This window comes from Ammodytes marinus, assembly GCF_949987685.1.
Source record: "Ammodytes marinus genome assembly, chromosome: 24".
Lineage (NCBI taxonomy): Eukaryota > Metazoa > Chordata > Actinopteri > Uranoscopiformes > Ammodytidae > Ammodytes > Ammodytes marinus.
In genome coordinates, this window is record NC_137228.1 from 12,716,063 (window position 1) to 12,735,067 (window position 19,005).

Sequence of the window (19,005 nt, forward strand, 5' to 3'; positions counted from 1 at the left end):
GTAGTAGGTAACACAAAAAAAAAACCTATGTAGTAGGTAACACATATCTATGTAGTAGGTATGTAGTAGCTACTACAATTTTGTGTACCTTATTGTAAAGTGTTACCCTTTAGTTACTTATTCACTTTAAACCTCTCGTTCACATGACTGTGTTGATGGGAAGTGCACATAGAATAAACACTTTTATTACAAGGGTGCAAAAAACATGCTAAACTAATGCAACACTAACAGTAATGGATCATCAATAAATGCAGGTTAACTCTGTGACTTCATACACTCAACCATATTTATATCATATGCCACCAAATGAACTGATACAGCAACATACAGTGGAGGAAATAAGTATTTGATCCCACACCGATTTTGTAAGTATGCCCACTTACAAAGAAAGCATTATGCTTTGGGGGTGTTTCCCTTCTAAGGGGACAGGTGGACTTCACTGCATCGAGGGAACTATGGATGGGGCCATGTACCATGAAATACTGGGTGACGACCTCTTTCTCTCAGCCAGGTCCGTAAAAATGGGTCGTGGATGGGTCTTCCAGCAGGTCAATGACCCTAAAAATACAGTACAGCAAAGGCAACAAAGGAGTGGCTCAAGAAGAAGCACGTTAAGGTCATGGAGTGGCCTAGCCAGTCTCCGGACCTTAATCCAATAGATCTGGGGAGGGAACTGAAGCTCAAGCAACAGCCTCAAAACCTTAAAGATTAGGAGAGGATCTGCAAAGAGGAGTGGTCCAAATATCCTCCTGAGATGTGTGCAAACCATCAACTACAAGACACGTCTGACATCTGTACTTGCCAACAAAGGTTTCTCCACCAAGTACTAAGCAATGTTCTGATAGGGGTTCAAATACTTATTTCACTCAACGTAATGCAAAATAATTTCTATAATTTAATGTGATTTTCTGGATTTTCTTTTTGATATTCTGTCTATCACTGTTAAAATAAACCTAGCTTTAAAATTATAGACCGTTCATTTCATTGTAAGTGGGCAAACTTACAAAATCAGTGAGGGGACAAATACTTATTTCCTCCACTGTAGAAAATGGAATCAAACACCCATGGTGACTTTTAATACCTCATGTGGGTTGAGCTCTAAAAAGTCTTGATCTAATTAGTCTCCCACGATGCAACTCTTTCCTGAAAACCTCAATGCTTTATGAAATCCAAAGCCTTTCAGACTCCATGCCTCCAGTTTGTCACAACGGGTTTCTGCGGAAAAAATATAAGAATTCTCAATCCCAAATCCTGATGACATCAGCGTGACCTCATCACGGTGGAACTTGACAAAGCTTTTTTTTTGTTGTGCTACCTAACACATAGGTAGCACACAAAAAAAACCCGTTAGGTAGCACAAAAAAAAAACCCTATCTGTTAGTTAGTTTTTTTTTTGTGCTACCTAACGTATAGGTTTTTTTTGTGCTACCTATGTGTTAGGTAGCACAAAAAAAACCTATGTAGTAGGTAACACAAAAAAAAACCTATGTAGTAGGTAACACATATCTATGTAGTAGGTATGTAGTAGCTACTACAATTTTGTGTACCTTATTGTAAAGTGTTACCCTTTAGTTACTTATTCACTTTAAACCTCTCGTTCACATGTCTGTGTTGATGGGAAGTGCACATAGAATAAACACTTTTATTACAAGGGTGCAAAAAACATGCTAAACTAATGCAACACTAACAGTAATGGATCATCAATAAATGCAGGTTAACTCTGTGACTTCATACACTCAACCATATTTATATCATATGCCACCAAATGAACTGATACAGCAACATACAGTGGAGGAAATAAGTATTTGATCCCACACCGATTTTGTAAGTATGCCCACTTACAAAGAAAGCATTATGCTTTGGGGGTGTTTCCCTTCTAAGGGGACAGGTGGACTTCACTGCATCGAGGGAACTATGGATGGGGCCATGTACCATGAAATACTGGGTGACGACCTCTTTCTCTCAGCCAGGTCCGTAAAAATGGGTCGTGGATGGGTCTTCCAGCACGTCAATGACCCTAAAAATACAGTACAGCAAAGGCAACAAAGGAGTGGCTCAAGAACAAGCACATTAAGGTCATGGAGTGGCCTAGCCAGTCTCCGGACCTTAATCCAATAGATCTGGGGAGGGAACTGAAGCTCAAGCAACAGCCTCAAAACCTTAAAGATTAGGAGAAGATCTGCAAAGAGGAGTGGTCCAAATATCCTCCTGAGATGTGTGCAAACCTGTTCAGCCACAACAACACTACTTCTTCAAAAAACCTGACGAACTTTACTCACACTGGACATGTATTGTCCCACCTTTTTAAATTTCACTAGAGATAGTATATAACAGCCAGCGAAAAACACAACTTTAGTCCTTCACCGCACGAGAAGCCGAGTGGGTCGATGGAGTTGTGATTTTGACGGATATCGGTTTAACACATCTGTTCCGAGCGCAATAACAATGGTTGGTGCTGGTTTGTTAATACTCACAATATCAGTGTTATGTTGGAGTATATGATTTTTTATTTAATTTTTCTTCTGACTAACTTATGTCCGTTTACTTGGCAACAGGTTCTCCTCTGCAAGCTGCTCCTCGGCGCCTTTGGGATAGCAGCCACCGTGGTTTGTATAGTAGTGCCCACGACTTTATTTCTGAGTGGTGAGTCTTTACCATGAAATGTGTTTTCATGTTGGCATTCATGCATCGTCAGGGGCGCTCCGATGCACCTTTTAAACGCATCTAAAAGACATTTACGCACGCGTCATTACGCACGACCCGTTTGGTAACACTGTTAGGAAATGTGAAGCGATGTAGATCTCAGAAATTCAATCTTAGAATAAATTATATCTTATTGTTTTTTTTTACCTTATTCAGGGTGTTACGTCACACTGGAAAGGCTAAAAATATATATACTACAACATGCGTATGTATGCCTTTATACATAGCTTCAAACTCACTCGGCACACACCATTACAATTCACATGTCTTCCCCACTCCAACTGACGTAAGCAATAGTTCACCTGTCATTATCAGTTACAGCCCTGACAGCACTCGCCTTCTTTTATGACGGAGCAGGGTATCATGTTGTTTGTTTGTATGATATCATATCTGCGACCTCTGAACTTCAGGCTCTGACCCTCTGACATGTGTGTTCCTCAGAGGATCAGAAGGGGGGCAAGAACTACCGGTCGTTCACCCTGGAGGACGTCTTCAACAGCACACTCAAGACCCGGTTCTACAACTTGATGTGGATCTCAGGTGGGAAATGGTTTTAAAACCTGTAGGCCTAGGTAAAAAGGTGCTGATAACTGTCATCCAAGCTGTAAATGTGTCACCGATTATGCTTTATTATCCATCAGCTGCAGTTACTGTCCATTGCTTTAGTTGGTAACACTTTACAATAAGGTACACAAAATTGTAGTAGCTACTACATACCTACTACATAGATATGTGTTACCTACTACATAGGTTTTTTTTGTGTTACCTACTACATAGGGTTTTTTTTGTGCTACCTACTATATAGGGTTTTTTTTTGTGTTACCTAACACATAGGTAGCACAAAAAAAAACCTATGTGTTAGGTAGCACAAAAAAAAACCTATGTGTTAGGTTTTTTTTGTGCTACCTAACACATAGGTTTTTTTTGTGCTACCTAACACATAGGGTTTTTTTTGTGCTACCTAACACATAGGTTTTTTTTGTGCTGCCTAACACATAGGGTTTTTTTGTGCTACCTAACACATAGGGTTTTTTTTGTGCTACCTAACACATAGGTTTATTTTTTGTGCTACCTATGTGTTAGGTAGCACAAAAAAAAACCTATGTAGTAGGTAACACAAAAAAAAAACCCTATGTGTTAGTTTTTTTTTTTGTGCTACCTAACACATAGGTTTTTTGTGCTACCTATGTGTTAGGTAGCACAAAAAAAACCTATGTAGAAGCTCAAGCGACAGCCTCAAAACCTTAAAGATTAAGAGAGGATCTGCAAAGAGGAGTGGTCCAAATATCCTCCTGAGATGTGTGCAAACCATCAACTACAAGACACGTCTGACATCTGTACTTGCCAACAAAGGTTTCTCCACCAAGTACTAAGCAATGTTCTGATAGGGGTTCAAATACTTATTTCACTCAACGTAATGCAAAATAATTTCTATAATTTAATGTGATTTTCTGGATTTTCTTTTTGATATTCTGTCTGTCACTGTTAAAATAAACCTAGCTTTAAAATTATAGACCGTTCATTTCATTGTAAGTGGGCAAACTTACAAAATCAGTGAGGGGACAAATACTTATTTCCTCCACTGTAGAAAATGGAATCAAACACCCATGGTGACTTTTAATACCTCATGTGGGTTGAGCTCTAAAAAGTCTTGATCTAATTAGTCTCCCACGATGCAACTCTTTCCTGAAAACCTCAATGATTTATGAAATCCAAAGCCTTTCAGACTCCATGCCTCCAGTTTGTCACACCGGGTTTCTGCAGAAAAAATATAAGAATTCTCAATCCCAAATCCTGATGACATCAGCATGACCTCATCACGGTGGAACTTGACAAAGCTCATCTGAGCCTCAGAAAAACAATGTACAAAAGAAGCTCTGTATATGTGACATGGAACTAACTTATGTATCACATACAATCCCTACAGATGCCTTTAGGGATTATTGTGCTTGTCCTACATTTGAAATACAATATGTGTCTCTTGTTTTACATTCATTTTTCTCATCGTCCACCACAGACCACGAGTATCTGCATAAGTCCAATGGCTCGGTCCGCCGCCACAATGTGGTTTCAGGAGAGTCCTCGGAGTTCCTGAGCAGGGACAAGTTTGTAAGTCACCCCCCCCCCCCCCCCCCCCCCCACAAACACACGTTCATCTGTGTGCCTCTTTTTGTGAAGCAACATTTAAGATAGTATTCAAACTGCTTAACCCCCTGCCAAAGCAACTGCTGTGTGGTCACTGAAACTCTCACAACTGTTTTCTTTCTGCAATGCACAGGTTGAAAAAATGGCTTATGATTACCAGCTGTCTGGTGACCAGAAATATGTTGCCTTCATGAGCAACAATTCCAAGGTAAGCTAAGCTTTGATTCACATTCCTATGATGCATTTCAGAAGTGATCACACTTGTGTTTATTGTTGTTTTGTTGGTCCCAATAGCAACGGAGGCATTCATATACAGCTTCATATTCGCTCTATGACCTGGCATTAGGGTAAGAACCCTACACTCTGAATCTAGTTATGAGTTTGCTTTATTTTTAAAAGCTAGGAACAGCATTTGGCCACCTATGGACAGTTACATAGCTTACATTTATGCACTTATGATAATGCCAATGCACTCCACCAAACTGCCTATGCTATTTATGCAAAGTAGATTATTATATATATACAGAATGTTTCTTTTTACTTTGAAGAGGAGTGAAGCACACTAGGATCCCACAAATGGCTACATTTTGTTTTGTTTTTTTCCACTTCATTTTAGCACATTTCTGACATCCTCCGGCATTCCTCATGAAGTCCAGTTATTTGCCTGGGCTCCTGAGGGGAACAAACTGGTGAGCTTTGACACACACACACACATACACACACACACACACACACACACACACACAGGATCTGTTGTTCATGCGTAACTTTGAGCGACAGTTCGGCTCTGAAGTTGGTGATAGATGAAGCAATTAAGCGCAACCTTTCCCAAACACTTGAGCAGAACAAAGAGGGTTCAACCGGGATTTGTGATGGTCCAGAAAACAACTTTCTCTGTTTGTTTTTTCATTGTATTTCCAGGCCTATGTTTGGAGATACAATGTCTATGTAAAGACCAGCCCTACGTCGCCGCCAAAGCAAGTCACGATCAACGGCGAGCACAATCAGATTTTAAACGGTGTTCCAGACTGGGTTTATGAGGGTAAGTGCCACACGATACAAAGAATCCCTGCCAAACTATGGTCTAAAGGGCCATAGTTTGGTGGTATTAACACTTGATCCATTTTGATACCTTTCTGTGAGATATATGCTGGTATTACCCAATATAAGACTGGTGAAATTCTTCAGTTGAAGTACGGACACTTATATATTATATACTGAAACCTAACTGGGCTCAACACTTTCCCCCCATTCCAGAGGAGATGTTCTCGTCCAATCAGGGCCTGTGGTGGTCACCTGGAGGGAAGTATGTGGCTTACATTGAGACCAATGACACAGAGGTTCCCACCATAGAGTACTCCTGGTACGGTGTCAACCAGTACCCCAGCACTGTTTCAATTCCATATCCAAAGGTGGGACATCCATCCAGGACTTCTTTCACTTTAAGTCTCTCCTTGGAATCTTTGTATTGTTGTATATGTCAATAAACCGTGTACTTGGGGTTCAGGCTTTCAAACATATCTTAACATTCCTTTCTTGCGCAGCCAGGTGCTCCAAATCCCATTGTGAAACTGTTCGTTGTGGACACTGACAACACCACAAGAATTGCAGAAGTTGTTGTTCCAGCCGCATTCGGCTCAGGGTAATGAAATGACTTCTATTATGCTGTCGTGTGTGTGTGTGTGTGTGTGTGTGTGTGTGTGTGTGTGTGTGTGTGTGTGTGTGTGTGTGTGTGTGTGTGTGTGTGTGTGTGTGTGTGTGTGTGTGTGTGTGTGTGTGTGTGTGTGTGTGTGTGTGTGTGTGTGTGTGTGTGTGTGTGTGTGTGTGTGTGTGTGTGATCAGAATCAAACACAAGGGGGGCGACCTTAGCTCAGTTGGTAGGGCGTCCCCCCCCCATGGGCCTGGGCCAGCAGTGGACCCGGGTTCGATTCCAGCCCACGGTTGTTCTCTGCATGTCACTCCCCTCTCTGCCCCATTTCAACTCTGTCTCTACACTATCAATAAAGCATAAAAATGCAAAAAAGAAATATAAAAAAAATATAAAAAAATCAAACACAAGCTTAGAAAGTCATTATTTAATTTTCTCTTTGCATGCCCTCAGTGAGCACTACTTGGTCACTGTTACTTGGGTGACAGATGAACGTATTGCCGTCCAGTGGCTGAAGAGAGTACAAAACCACCTCATACTTCAGATCTACAACTTTACTGGGTCCAGTTGGGACCCCGTTGAGGTAAAACACAGTTATGTACAAGTGGGTATAATGTTCCCGATCTTAGTTGGGCGTGTTAGCATGCTGATATTTGTTAATTAGCACTAAACACAAAGTATAGCTGTATAAACTAAACTTGGGGGCGGCAGTGGCGAAGTGGGTAGGGAGCTCGCCTCTGGTGTGCAGGGTCGGAGGTTCGATCCCCCGTCTCCCCGCCACATGTCGAAGTGTCCCTGGGCAAGACACTGAACCCCGATTTGCTCCCGATAGTTAGCTTAGTTAACTTAGCACCGTAGTGCTAAGCCTACCCTGCGTGGTAGCTGCTGCTATCGGTGTATGAATGTGTGTGTGACTGGGTGAATGTGTACAAAAAACAATGTAAAGCGCTTTGAGTCTGTGATAAACGGAGATATAGCGCTATACAAGTCCATTTACCATTTACCATAAACCAGTGCTTAAAAAGTGGTAGCCTGGTTGCAGTTTTGACCTTAAAGCAATAAAACTTCATATGGCATTTCAGTTAATGACAGCTTTGTAGATTTAATTAAATAAATTGCATAAAAACGTATCATGTGACAGCAGCTTTGACACTTTTCAATGTAAGCTGTAGAGTTTCTAAATTAAATTCTGTGTAGCAACTTTATTTTTCGACTGTTAGGGCTGGTGTGGTGTTATACAAATAAAAAAATAGCTAGTGAAACCAAAATTCAACTATTCTGTTTCATTTTACAGCATCTGGAGGTGAAAAGTGCCACAGGTTGGGTTGGACAGGTATGTACATGGCACAGTAGAATGATACTTCTTATAATATTCAACATTTGTCACACACTGTCATTTGTTTTGACTACAAATACAAAAACTAACCTGCTGCCAGAAATACTCACTGGAGCACAAAATGTGTTGATCCACCGCTGAAAATAGTCCCTGACAAATTAACCATTTCGTCCTGTATGAATAGTGTTTGCTAAAAACTAGTGACCTGCTCTTATTTAAATAAATGATTTGAACCCTTAGAAAAATTAAACTTTATTTATGTTATCCAAAAGATATACAACCTCCATAGTGCACTGATAAATGCTAATAAACTTTTTCCTTTGAAGTTCTCGCCACCAGAACCGGTATTTGCATCCGACAAGAAGAGCTACTACATGTTGATGAGTGACGACAAAGGCTACAAGCACATCCATCATGTGGTCGGGGTAGGTAGAAGGATTTATTTCAGCCAGTGGGCCAGTATTACACTGGCAGAATCTGCTCACACAAATTGCACAATATCTTTCATGAATATTATATATTATGCATATACTGTATATTATATAACACATTCTCTTCTGACATATTTGTCCAGGGCAAGGCCACAGCGATTACCTCTGGAGCATGGGAAGTCACTGGCATTCTGAAAACAACCACAGATAGTGTGTGAGTTCCAATTAAGTGTTGCATTGTCTGCATACAGCATGTGTACACATTCGAAGATCTGGCATACACATAGTTTTTTATCTTCCAAAAACATGCATAATGAACATGATTTGACATTACTGAATACTATTAGAAGCTGCATTTTTTCATCAAAATGAAATATTCTACATTTCTTTAGTGCATCATTTTATCCACTTTCCCAAAACATTGTCCGACATATTTGGTGCCTCTGAAAACCTCCATTTCTACAGTCTGAAGTCTCAAATTGCTCCACAGATATTATTCAAGTAACCAAGAGGGCGGCAAGCCAGGAGGAAGGAATGTTTACAAGTAAGGGTCTTTATTCCACTTTTGCTGTTTTTGTTTGTTATTTGAAGACATATTTTATTTATTTTGGATCTTTTTCGTATGTCAGATGGACTAAGGGAAGCTCCAAGTGTCTGACTTGTGCGTTCCGTGGAGAAGACTGTCAGTATAACTCGGCCTACCTCAGCCACAATGCCTCCTTCTACCATTTGAGTTGCAGTGGTCAGTCATACTTTTTCTTTTTCTCTTTGGTATAATACAATATCTAATCAAATGAGTATATGTTTTATTAGACAAAGACAATTGATAAGTAAAATAATATTTTTGTGAATTTTTACCCAAAGGTCCTGGCATTCCTTACCATTCTCTCATAGATAACCATAATGAAAAAGGTAATCCACGTTTGTAATCACATGCTGAATAATATGAAAGCAGAGTAAATGTTATTCTAATGGCCTTTTTTAATTTTTCATTATATATTTATAGAGGTAAAAGTTTTGGAGGGCAATGAAGAATATAGCAGCCTAATATCTGACATCCATATGCCCACCATGGAGACAAGCACCATCAAACTTGGCGGACACAGTAAGTTGATTGAACAACACATTAAAACAGTGCATGGAGTGGTGGAAAGTAGACCTAACATCATTTACTCAAGTTGTGTACTTAATTACACATTTGAGGTATTTGTACTTAATGTCATTTGTCCACACCAAAAAGTTGAGTATAAATTTGTGTAGAACTTTTTCTTCTACCCCATTTTTCATGATCGTCAATAACTCATTCAGACATTTCTATATGTTCCTATTTTTGACAGATCTCTGGTACCAGATGTTCTTGCCTCCAGGCTTTGATAAGTCCAAGAAGTACCCTTTACTTATAGACGTGTAAGAAAAAAATATGTATATCCTGTGTATTATTGCTTTCCAAAGAGAGCTCATAAACTGATGGTGAAACATGGTGCCAACTTCCAGGTATGCTGGTCCCTGCAGCCAGAAAGTAGATTACAGCTACAGAGCGAGCTGGTCCTCCTACCTGGCCAGCACTGAGAAAGTCATCGTGGCCAGCTTTGACGGCAGAGGGAGCGGTTACCAAGGCGACGAGATAATGCACGCAATCTACAAACGTCTGGGAACCTATGAGGTGGAAGATCAAATATCGGCGGCCAGGTGAGGAAAGCTGTTTGGACAAGTCAATGCTTCTTCCCGCTCAAATAAACACCTTTCACCCTCCGCTTCCAAGCTTGATGGAACTGGATTTGTCTTGATTTTCTGTGCGGTTGAAATGGTGTGAACAGATGGACACACACAGGAGAATGTCATTAGCATCACACACAGTGTCAGCGATGATCAGAAAAGGTCCTTTTCTATTTTCTTTTAAACTTATAGATCATTTTCTTCTCTTTTATCTTAGAAAGTTCATCGACATGGGCTTCATCGACAAAGAAAGAGTTGCTATTTGGGGCAAGGTAAGTGGTCAAGAACAAGTGTGGTTCAAACACAAACTACAAAAAATGTTTTGTAAGCAATATGCAGTTTTGGCATTTAGAAATCCGAGTGCTAAATTGCTTTGGAAATAAGTGCTGTCAACTCTTACTTAAGGAGTGAGGGGTTAGGTGAGTTACAGTAATAGACTGTGTGTCTTTTACAGTCCTATGGTGGATATGTGGCATCAATGGTCTTGGGAGCTGGAAGTGGAGTTTTCAAATGTGGAATGGCGGTCGCTCCAGTCTCCAAATGGGATTACTATGGTATTTAAGTTTTTAATGTTGGCAAACCTTTTTCCAATCAGAAGCTAGAATAACACATTTTAATGATGCACAACATTTACCCATTTGTTCTTAGATTCCATCTACACGGAGCGTTACATGATGCAGCCCTCAGAGAATTCTGATGCCTACCTTGTGAGTTTCAAACTCACTGACATAACCTTTCATCTCTTGTATATATGACGATCATTATCAGATACACTCAACAAAAATATAAACGCAACACTTTTGTTTTTGCTCCCATTTTTCATGAGATGGACTTAAATATCTCAAATTAATTCCAGATACACAATATTACCATTTCTCTCAAACATTGTTCACAAATCTGTCTAAATGTGTGATAGTGAGCACTTCTGCTTTGCTGAGATAATCCATTCCACCTCACAGGTGTGCCACATCAAGATGCTGATCTGACATCATGATTAGTGCACAGGTGCGCCTTAGACTGTCCACAATAAAAGGCCACCCTGAAATGTGCAGTTTTGTCTCACAGCAAAATGCCACAGATGCCACAAGCATTGAGGGAGCGTGCAATTGGCATGCTGACAGCAGGAATGTCAACCAGATCTGTTGCTCGTGCATTGAATGTTCATTTCTCCACCATAAGCCGTCTCCAAAGGCGTTTCAGAGAATATGGCAGTACATCCAACCGGCCTCACAACCGCAGACCACGTGTAACCACACCAGCCCAGGACCTCCACATCCAGCAGGTTCACCTCCAAGATCGTCTGAGACCACCCACTGAGACAGCTGCTGAAACAATTGGTTTGCATAACCAAACAATTTCTGCACAAACTGTCAGAAACCGTCTCAGGGAATCTCAACTGCATGCTCGTCGTCCTCATCGGGGTCTTGACCTGACTCCAGCTCGTCGCCGTAACAGACTTGAGTGGGCAAATGCTCACATTCGATGGCGTCTGGCACGTTGGAGAGGTGTTCTCTTCACGGATGAATCTCGCTTTACATTGTTCAGGGCAGATGGCAGACAGCGTGTGTGGCGTAGTGTGGGTGAGCGCTTTGCTGATGTCAATGTTGTGGATTGAGTGGCCCATGGTGGTGGTGGGGTTATGGTATGGGCAGGCATCTGTTATGGACGAAGAACACAGGTGCATTTTATTGATGGCATTTTGAATGCACAGAGATACCGTGATGAGATCCTGAGGCCCATTGTTGTGCCATACATCCATGAACATCACCTCACGTTTCAGCAAGATAATGCATGGCCCCATGTTGCAAGGATCTGTACACAATTCTTGGAAGCTGAAAATGTCCCAGTTCTTGCATGGCCAGCATACTCACCAGACATGTCACCCATTGAGCATGTTTGGGATGTGCTTGACCGGCGTATACGACAGCGTGCACCACTTCCCACTAATATCCAGCAACTTCGCACAGCCATTGAAGAGGAGTGGACCAACATTCCACAGGCCACAATTGACAATCTGATAAACTCTATGCGTAGAAGATGTGTTGCACTGCATGAGGCAAATGGTGGTCACACCAGATACTGACTGGTTCTGAGTCCCCAGACCCCCAATAAAGCAAAAAAATGCACATTTCAGAGTGGCCTTTTATTGTGGACAGCCTAAGGCACACCTGTGCACTAATCATGATGTCAGATCAGCATCTTGATGTGGCACACCTGTGAGGTGGGATGGATTATCTCAGCAAAGCGGAAGTGCTCACTATCACACATTTAGACAGATTTGTGAACAATGTTTGAGAGAAATGGTAATATTGTGTATCTGGAATGAATTTTAGATCTTTAAGTCTATCTCGTGAAAAATGGGAGCAAAAACAAAAGTGTTGCGTTTATATTTTTGTTGAGTGTATGTTATCGCCTGTGTTCACCAATAAACCCAAATCTCTCGTGCGTAGAACTCGACAGTAACCAAGAGGGCCAAGAACTTCCATAAGGTGCAATATCTTCTGATTCATGGAACAGCTGATGGTGAGTCATATGTTGGAAAAGTAATTGTTTAATTTTTAAAAACAACCTTAAGACCAAAAGTGGGCAAAAAGCTTTGAAGCCATATGTAATCTTTCTTTCTTTTTTTTCTTCTAGACAACGTTCATTTCCAGCAGGCAGCTGAGATCTCTGAAGCTCTGGTGGATGAGCAGGTGGACTTTGAGGCGATGGTCAGTCCAAAATTCAAAATAGAATCACGACAAGACTTTATGCTTTCTTAGCGATTTGTAGGCTACCGAAGATAAGAAAATAAAATCCACTCAATGCTTAATAAGTCGACCTTGTGTCAGTAACCATTAATATATTTGCCTTCTTCTTACAGTGGTACACGAACAAGGATCATGCCCTCGGGGGCTCGGCCAATCAACACGTCTACACCCACATGAGTCACTTCCTACAGAGATGCTTTGCCTGAAGTCCGCTATAACACCACATATATATGTAAATAAATACAAAATAAAATATATTCGGGAACAAGACTTTAATTGTAAATGCAGGCTTGATTGTTGGTGCTCCAAATTTCAGGAACAAGTGGAAACTTAATGTGTAGAAAGTCATAATGTATCATTCTGTGTCTTTGAAATGTTGGTCTTGCACATACAGTATATTGAGTCAGAAAACAACATTGATGAAATAACTTGAAGTTTGAAAATGTCCACCTGTAAGTGTACTAGTAGAAAAGAGCCACGCCACTCAGCCGTCTTCCATCTACTCCCAGTCCCAGTTCTTAGGGATTTGTAGGCTACCGAAGATAAGAAAATAAAATCCACTTAATGCTTAATAAGTCGACCTTGTGTCAGTAACCATTAATATATTTGCCTTCTTCTTACAGTGGTACACGGACAAGGATCATGGCCTCGGGGGCTCAGCCAATCAACACGTCTACACCCACATGAGTCACTTCCTACAGAGCCACGCCACTCAGCCGTCTTCCATCTACTCCCAGTCCCACCTGAACTCACTCAACCCTAATTAGTGACCTATCTATATATCCTGCCCAATTCCTTTGTTCTGGTTGTCAGCAACAACATGTGAGGGCCCTCTGTTCCTGTGTGTCAGACCAAACCATGGTTGTTGCGTGATTTAAAAAAAAAAAAACTGACCACCGTAGAGTCTCATGATACCATCTGTTATTTGTGCCAATAAAAGGGTTAAACGGAAACATTGTCCCTTCCTACATTCTTACATTCCTCTGAACCTATCCTAGTAGTACTATTCTACAGTACTACTTGGATCATGTGTAATTGTATACAGTTTACTAAATTCATTGTTGACTGTTTGATGTAATTTGTTTTGTAAAATAACAAAGAAGTATATAATGGGAACTCTTTTTGTTTGCGATATCGTGCTTTCATTTAGGGGAGATCAGCATAGCAATATAGCAGTGCTTGAGTTAAATTAAAAAATCTGACGCTTTGTGAAAGTCATGGTGACATGGTCACAAACAAAAGATGCACAAACATTGCTTTCACAAAAGTTATTACAATTCTGAGGGAATAAAGTAAATGCAAAAACTAATCAGCATGCTAACACAAGGAGATTATTAATATGGTACACATACCCAGAGCCGGCCCAAGCCTTCATGGGGCCCTAAGCGAAATATGATTAGGGGGCCCCTCTCCAATGTTAGCGCTGCTGAAACTATAGATCTTTGTTGAATATTGTTCACACACCCAGTGTTTTCCGCTAGTGCCTCCACTGTGCAGCTGTGCGAAAATATTAGACAGCCGAGATTCAGACCCTCCTAGGGGGGTCCGGGGGTACGCCCCCCCCTGAGAGATTTTTTTAACCTTTTTAAAGTGAAATGCATGAATCTGGTGCACTTTGAGAGGAAAATTAAGAGGCTAAATCTGAGAAATTTTGTGAGAACAAATAATTTGGAGACACTGGGTCAGATGAATTAGAAGCTATTGAAGAAGGACACATGGATTTTCCATAAAAATATTAATATAAAATAAAATATTATGGAGGGTCCTCTTGGTTGGGCTTGGAGCTCTTTTTCTTTTACGGGACATATTTCTCTGTAATATAATGAATGCATTTAAATGCAGTGAGAGGAACGAAGCAGAATAACTCTGTTGTCCAGCTACTATATCTTTTTTTCCACAGACGAGGCTGAAATAGGCTATAGACTATACACAGTGCATGGGCAACTGAGGGCAGCCCCATTTCCAATTTTTTTCAAATAAACTCAATACACACTGTGCATGGATGTGAACGTGACATGATCAGATAATTTCGGATTACCTCCCAGATGAAATGATTAAATTTTTAGGCTATTAATTATCTAGACCAAAACATTTTATTCCTTTTTTTGTATGATAACTTACATTTGCATAATATGATAATATGCTTAATATCAAACACACAAACTAAAACTTTTTTTGGAGGGGGCCCTAAGCGACCGCTTAGTTTGCTTATGCCGGCTCTGCACATACCTTAAACATATGTTTGTGTAAACATTATGAGCATGCTGATTTAAGCATTCAGCTCAAAGCACTTCTGTGCAGCCTCAAATACCTGATAGTATGACTACAGACTCAGTCATGTTAAAGGTGCACTTTGTAACATTGAATGTGTCAGAGAAGTGAACATTTTCTAAGGTATATTCTCATAACAGAAGAAACAAACTTTCCGCAAAGGAAAATTGGTACACGGTGCCTCAAAATAATTTTGTTTTGATTTATGATGATAGAAATATTCAATACTAAGAATTACAATATGTTTTTTAAACGTACTGCAAGCTCTGCAAATGTAAACAAATCCCCTCCCCTGAAACTGTATAGTGCACCCTTTAAAGTAGGCTAAAGGTGAAATAACCTCAAGTCAAAATATTATGTTTTGTGTCCATGCGAATTTTTGTAAAAAAGTGTACTATGCAGATATGGATTTTTTGTATTGAATTAAATATACACTATGGGACTGAGTCATATCAATACATGAACATTTCCCTCTACTGGTATAGAGTATCAAACTTTTTTGAACAATGGCACTTGTAAAATGGAGATTACTGCCACTGATAACTGGCTGTTAATTAAATCTTGTTGGAAAGTTACCCCCAAATACTGGCTCAGCTCACCTCCCAGGTATGATGACATGGTAGCACATTAAAGCATCTTCCCTGTACTCTCTGTTGAACAGGATGAGCTGCGGTTGTTTGATCTTGACACCTAAGTACCAGCTGGCATCACGCATGGATAGCGCCTTTCCTTTATTGAACACATGCTCGACTTGTTGATTCGGCCGATGTGACGGTGGCCCCATGTCTAATGGGTTGAGACTAACATGGTGGGCCTGACTGAGTGGCCCACCTGAGCAAAAGACATCCTCCTCCATCCTATTCCAGTATATATATATAAGAGCCCAAAGTAAGAGAGGTGGGTTAGATACAGACACCGGGAACAAGCAGAGGAACTAACACAGCCAGTTTCTTTGGAAAGAAAGAAAAGAAGAAAACGTGAGTTGAATTTAGTTTGCAATGGTAAAAAAACACTTAAGCTTTCTGTTCCTATATGCAAACTTTTTCATGTGTGTGTGTGTGTGTGTGTGTGTGTGTGTGTGTGTGTGTGTGTGTGTGTGTGTGTGTGTGTGTGTGTGTGTGTGTGTGTGTGTGTGTGTGTGTGTGTGTGTGTGTGTGTGTGTGTGTGTGTGTGTGTGTGTGTGTGTGTGTGTGTGTGTGTGTGTGTGTGTGTGTGTGTGTGTGTGTGTGTGTGTGTGTGTGTGTGTGTGTGTGTGTGTGTGTGTGTGTGTGTGTGTGTGTGTGTGTGTGTGTGTGTGTGTGTGTGTGTGTGTGTGGGTGGGTGGGTGGGTGGGTGTTGTTTTGTAGCTATAACCATGAAAAGCATCCACTCCCTGGCTGGTATCCTTCTGGCTCTCTGCTTTGTCCACATCAGTTGGCAGGTTCCTCTTCACAAGGCTGGTGACAGCTCCAGGTACAGAACATCCCATCTGAACTAACTAGGTTATGTCTTTGTTTAAGGAACCACACTTTTTGCTTCTCTTAGAACCTCTGTAGTATAACCGCAGAGAGGGCTATCTCATGAGTGAGTGTCTAAATCGGCCTGAAGCAAAATTAAAGTGGTATTTTTTAGGCTTAATTCCTAATAGCAGCATTCAGATGATCTGAATTTTAGCATACAGTTTCATCTGAGAGTTTTCCAAGAAATATGAGACAACTTTACATGTATGAAATGTCCCAAAATAAACCGAATCATCTGCGGCATTGTATTTGTAAGAGTGTAGTCCAATGCATAGTAACTCCCAAGAACACAGTGCTATGGTACATATATATCTTTTAAAAAACCATAAACCTGAGTGTGATTCTCAAAGCGATTTCTCCCTCCTGTAGTTTTGATGCTGAAGACTCATTAGGGGAAGAGGTCAAGCGGGCGTCGGACATAAAGAGACACTCGGAGGGAACCTTCTCAAACGACTACAGTAAATACCTGGAGGACAGGAAGGCGCAGGACTTTGTCCAGTGGCTGATGGACAACAAGAGGAGCGGGTCAGTGTTGTGAAGGAAGTTTTGTTAAGGTTGGCGGTCTACTCAGGTGGAAGAATATTTCAGGAGACTTGGATGAATTATGAAGCAATATTTATTACAGACTTGGCCAAGGAGAACCGGACTGCAACTCTCGTGACTTACACTTCAATTCTGACAGACACATGCTTAGAGCTGTGTATTAACCTCGCGCTATCTCTAACACCTCCCCGGCTCGGGCACCAAGCGTACCAATGTTTTGGTTCAGAGCTGAACACAGTTAACCATAACATTCTGGAGTCTAAGGAGATGAGACTTTATCTATACAACTGACCTAAGTGTCTCCTAACAGGCTCCAAGGCTGACCTAGAGTATGTGAGACAGACACACAAGATAGGCATGTATGAACTATTAATCTTTACCATTAATATTACAACTAAAGACCCAAAATTCCCTCACAAGTGTGGAATCCAAATATAGATTCAAATAACTATCACAAGAATCAATTGTAAAAAGGCTTTCACTTGATTGGCAAAATGTATTGAACAATGTATTCCAAATGGGTGGATGGATGATATATCATTATACATTACATCATTAGATTAGTTAATGCTGATGAATCAATGTGTCAGCAGTACGGTTCAGGGTGGAGCTAACAGTACTTTGGACTTCTTTCTATGAAATGAGTTGCTTGCCAGTTTAGTCCAGTGGTTCCCAAGAACATTTCTGAGGGGTCGTGATAGGATTCATTGGCAAAGAAATAAGAAGAAAACAAAGTTCAGAGGCACACATTTTAAATTCCCTCCAGTCTATTTGACCCCTTTGGTCCTCAGGCAGTTCTATAAATAAAAGCATCTGATGGGAAAATATTTCTCCTTGGTGGAAATGGTAACCACTCATAGACATGTAAAAAGGAAATAGATCGGAGGCCATTAAAATATGGGAATTCAAACCACTGGTGTTGATCTTAAAAGCCTCTGAAAACTTGCCATCAAGTTGTCACATTGTTCTCTATCAAATTCAAGATTCATAATAGAATGAGCGAAATCAAAGTTGAATAATAATGGAAATCCTTACTAAAAGTCATAATAAGTCACGTTACTTTATTTTTTAACCTTAAACATCTCTGTGTGTTTTTTAGGGCTGCGGCAAAGCGCCACGCGGATGGGACCTTCACCAGTGACGTGAGCGCCTACCTCCAGGACCAGGCAATCAAAGACTTTGTTGCCCGGCTCAAGTCCGGACAAGTCAGAAGAGAGTAGGCTGCCCCTCCTCCCTCCCTATCCTCCTCCTACAGTACCAATAAACCCTCTAACGGCCTGATGCTTGTGTCTGATTCCACCATGACCTGAGAGACACACAGAGAAAGAACTAATCAACTGCTCACTTCACCTTTTTCATCCCTTCCTTTTTGCCTTTTGTCAATCTCCATGTTCCTTGTGCTTGTGCCAAAAATAAATCACCTGAACTTTTCGCACTTGTTGATTTGATTTGATATGTTACCACACTGTGTGATTGATTTGACGTGATTATTTATTTGCGGCACAAAACAAAGCAAGCAGACAATCAATCAATCAATCAGGATCACAGCAAACACAATGTCTTCACTGATCAGAGAAAAAAAAGGTATTTTAAAAAATTCAGATTTTTTTGATGTACGCTCCAATGGCGGGTCTCCACATTGTGGGATTGCTAAGGCCTTTAAACAGGTGTGCTTTTACATTGTGTGCCTGTGTACATACTCAGATCTGAAACGGCTCAAGTGGTCAGCAGAAGGCATGTAGATGGCAGCTTCACCAGCGATGTGAACAAGGTGCTGGACTCCATGGCCGCCAAGGAATATTTACTCTGGGTCATGACCTCCAAGCCTTCAGGGGAGAGGTACATTTTTTTTTTAAATACCACCAGTCACGCGGCTGTTCTCATGCAAGCCATTAACTCTAGGCCTTGAGCATGATTGTGATGTTCTCTCTCTTGCAGTAAGAAAAGACTAGAGGACCAATGA

General features: G+C 40.8%; 2 protein-coding genes across 2 annotated transcripts; both read left to right on the forward strand.

The window, feature by feature from the left end:
* Positions 1-1,765: 1,765 nt before the first annotated feature.
* On the forward strand, positions 1,766-13,490 carry LOC307269687 (dipeptidyl peptidase 4-like). The gene is made up of 26 exons (XM_080052692.1): positions 1,766-2,643; positions 3,145-3,243; positions 4,721-4,812; positions 4,982-5,056; positions 5,143-5,195; positions 5,465-5,537; positions 5,770-5,890; positions 6,106-6,260; positions 6,393-6,490; positions 6,950-7,079; positions 7,791-7,829; positions 8,159-8,257; positions 8,407-8,477; positions 8,754-8,807; positions 8,893-9,005; positions 9,128-9,175; positions 9,270-9,368; positions 9,601-9,670; positions 9,758-9,952; positions 10,197-10,251; positions 10,434-10,533; positions 10,628-10,686; positions 12,430-12,502; positions 12,617-12,690; positions 12,843-12,961; positions 13,353-13,490. The coding sequence occupies exons 1-25, from the start codon at positions 2,487-2,489 to the stop codon at positions 12,933-12,935; spliced, it is 2,295 nt and encodes a 764-aa protein (XP_079908818.1). The 5' UTR covers positions 1,766-2,486; the 3' UTR covers positions 12,936-12,961; positions 13,353-13,490.
* A 2,864-nt stretch (positions 13,491-16,354) lies between these two features.
* Positions 16,355-19,005, forward strand: LOC307269905 (glucagon-1-like; the record flags this gene model as incomplete). The annotated part of the gene is made up of 5 exons (XM_080052991.1): positions 16,355-16,452; positions 16,869-17,024; positions 18,142-18,258; positions 18,747-18,881; positions 18,981-19,005. The coding sequence occupies 5 exons, from the start codon at positions 16,355-16,357 to the stop codon at positions 19,003-19,005; spliced, it is 531 nt and encodes a 176-aa protein (XP_079909117.1).

Excerpts from the sequence above, each read along its gene's own strand:
- LOC307269687 (XM_080052692.1), top strand. The coding sequence starts at position 2,487 with ATGTTGGAGTATATGATTTTTTATTTAATTTTTCTTCTGACTAACTTA. Across the intron at positions 2,644-3,144 it reads CACGACTTTATTTCTGAGTG|AGGATCAGAAGGGGGGCAAG; the intron begins GTGAGTCTTTAC and ends TGTGTTCCTCAG. Across the intron at positions 9,671-9,757 it reads TACCCTTTACTTATAGACGT|GTATGCTGGTCCCTGCAGCC; the intron begins GTAAGAAAAAAA and ends GCCAACTTCCAG.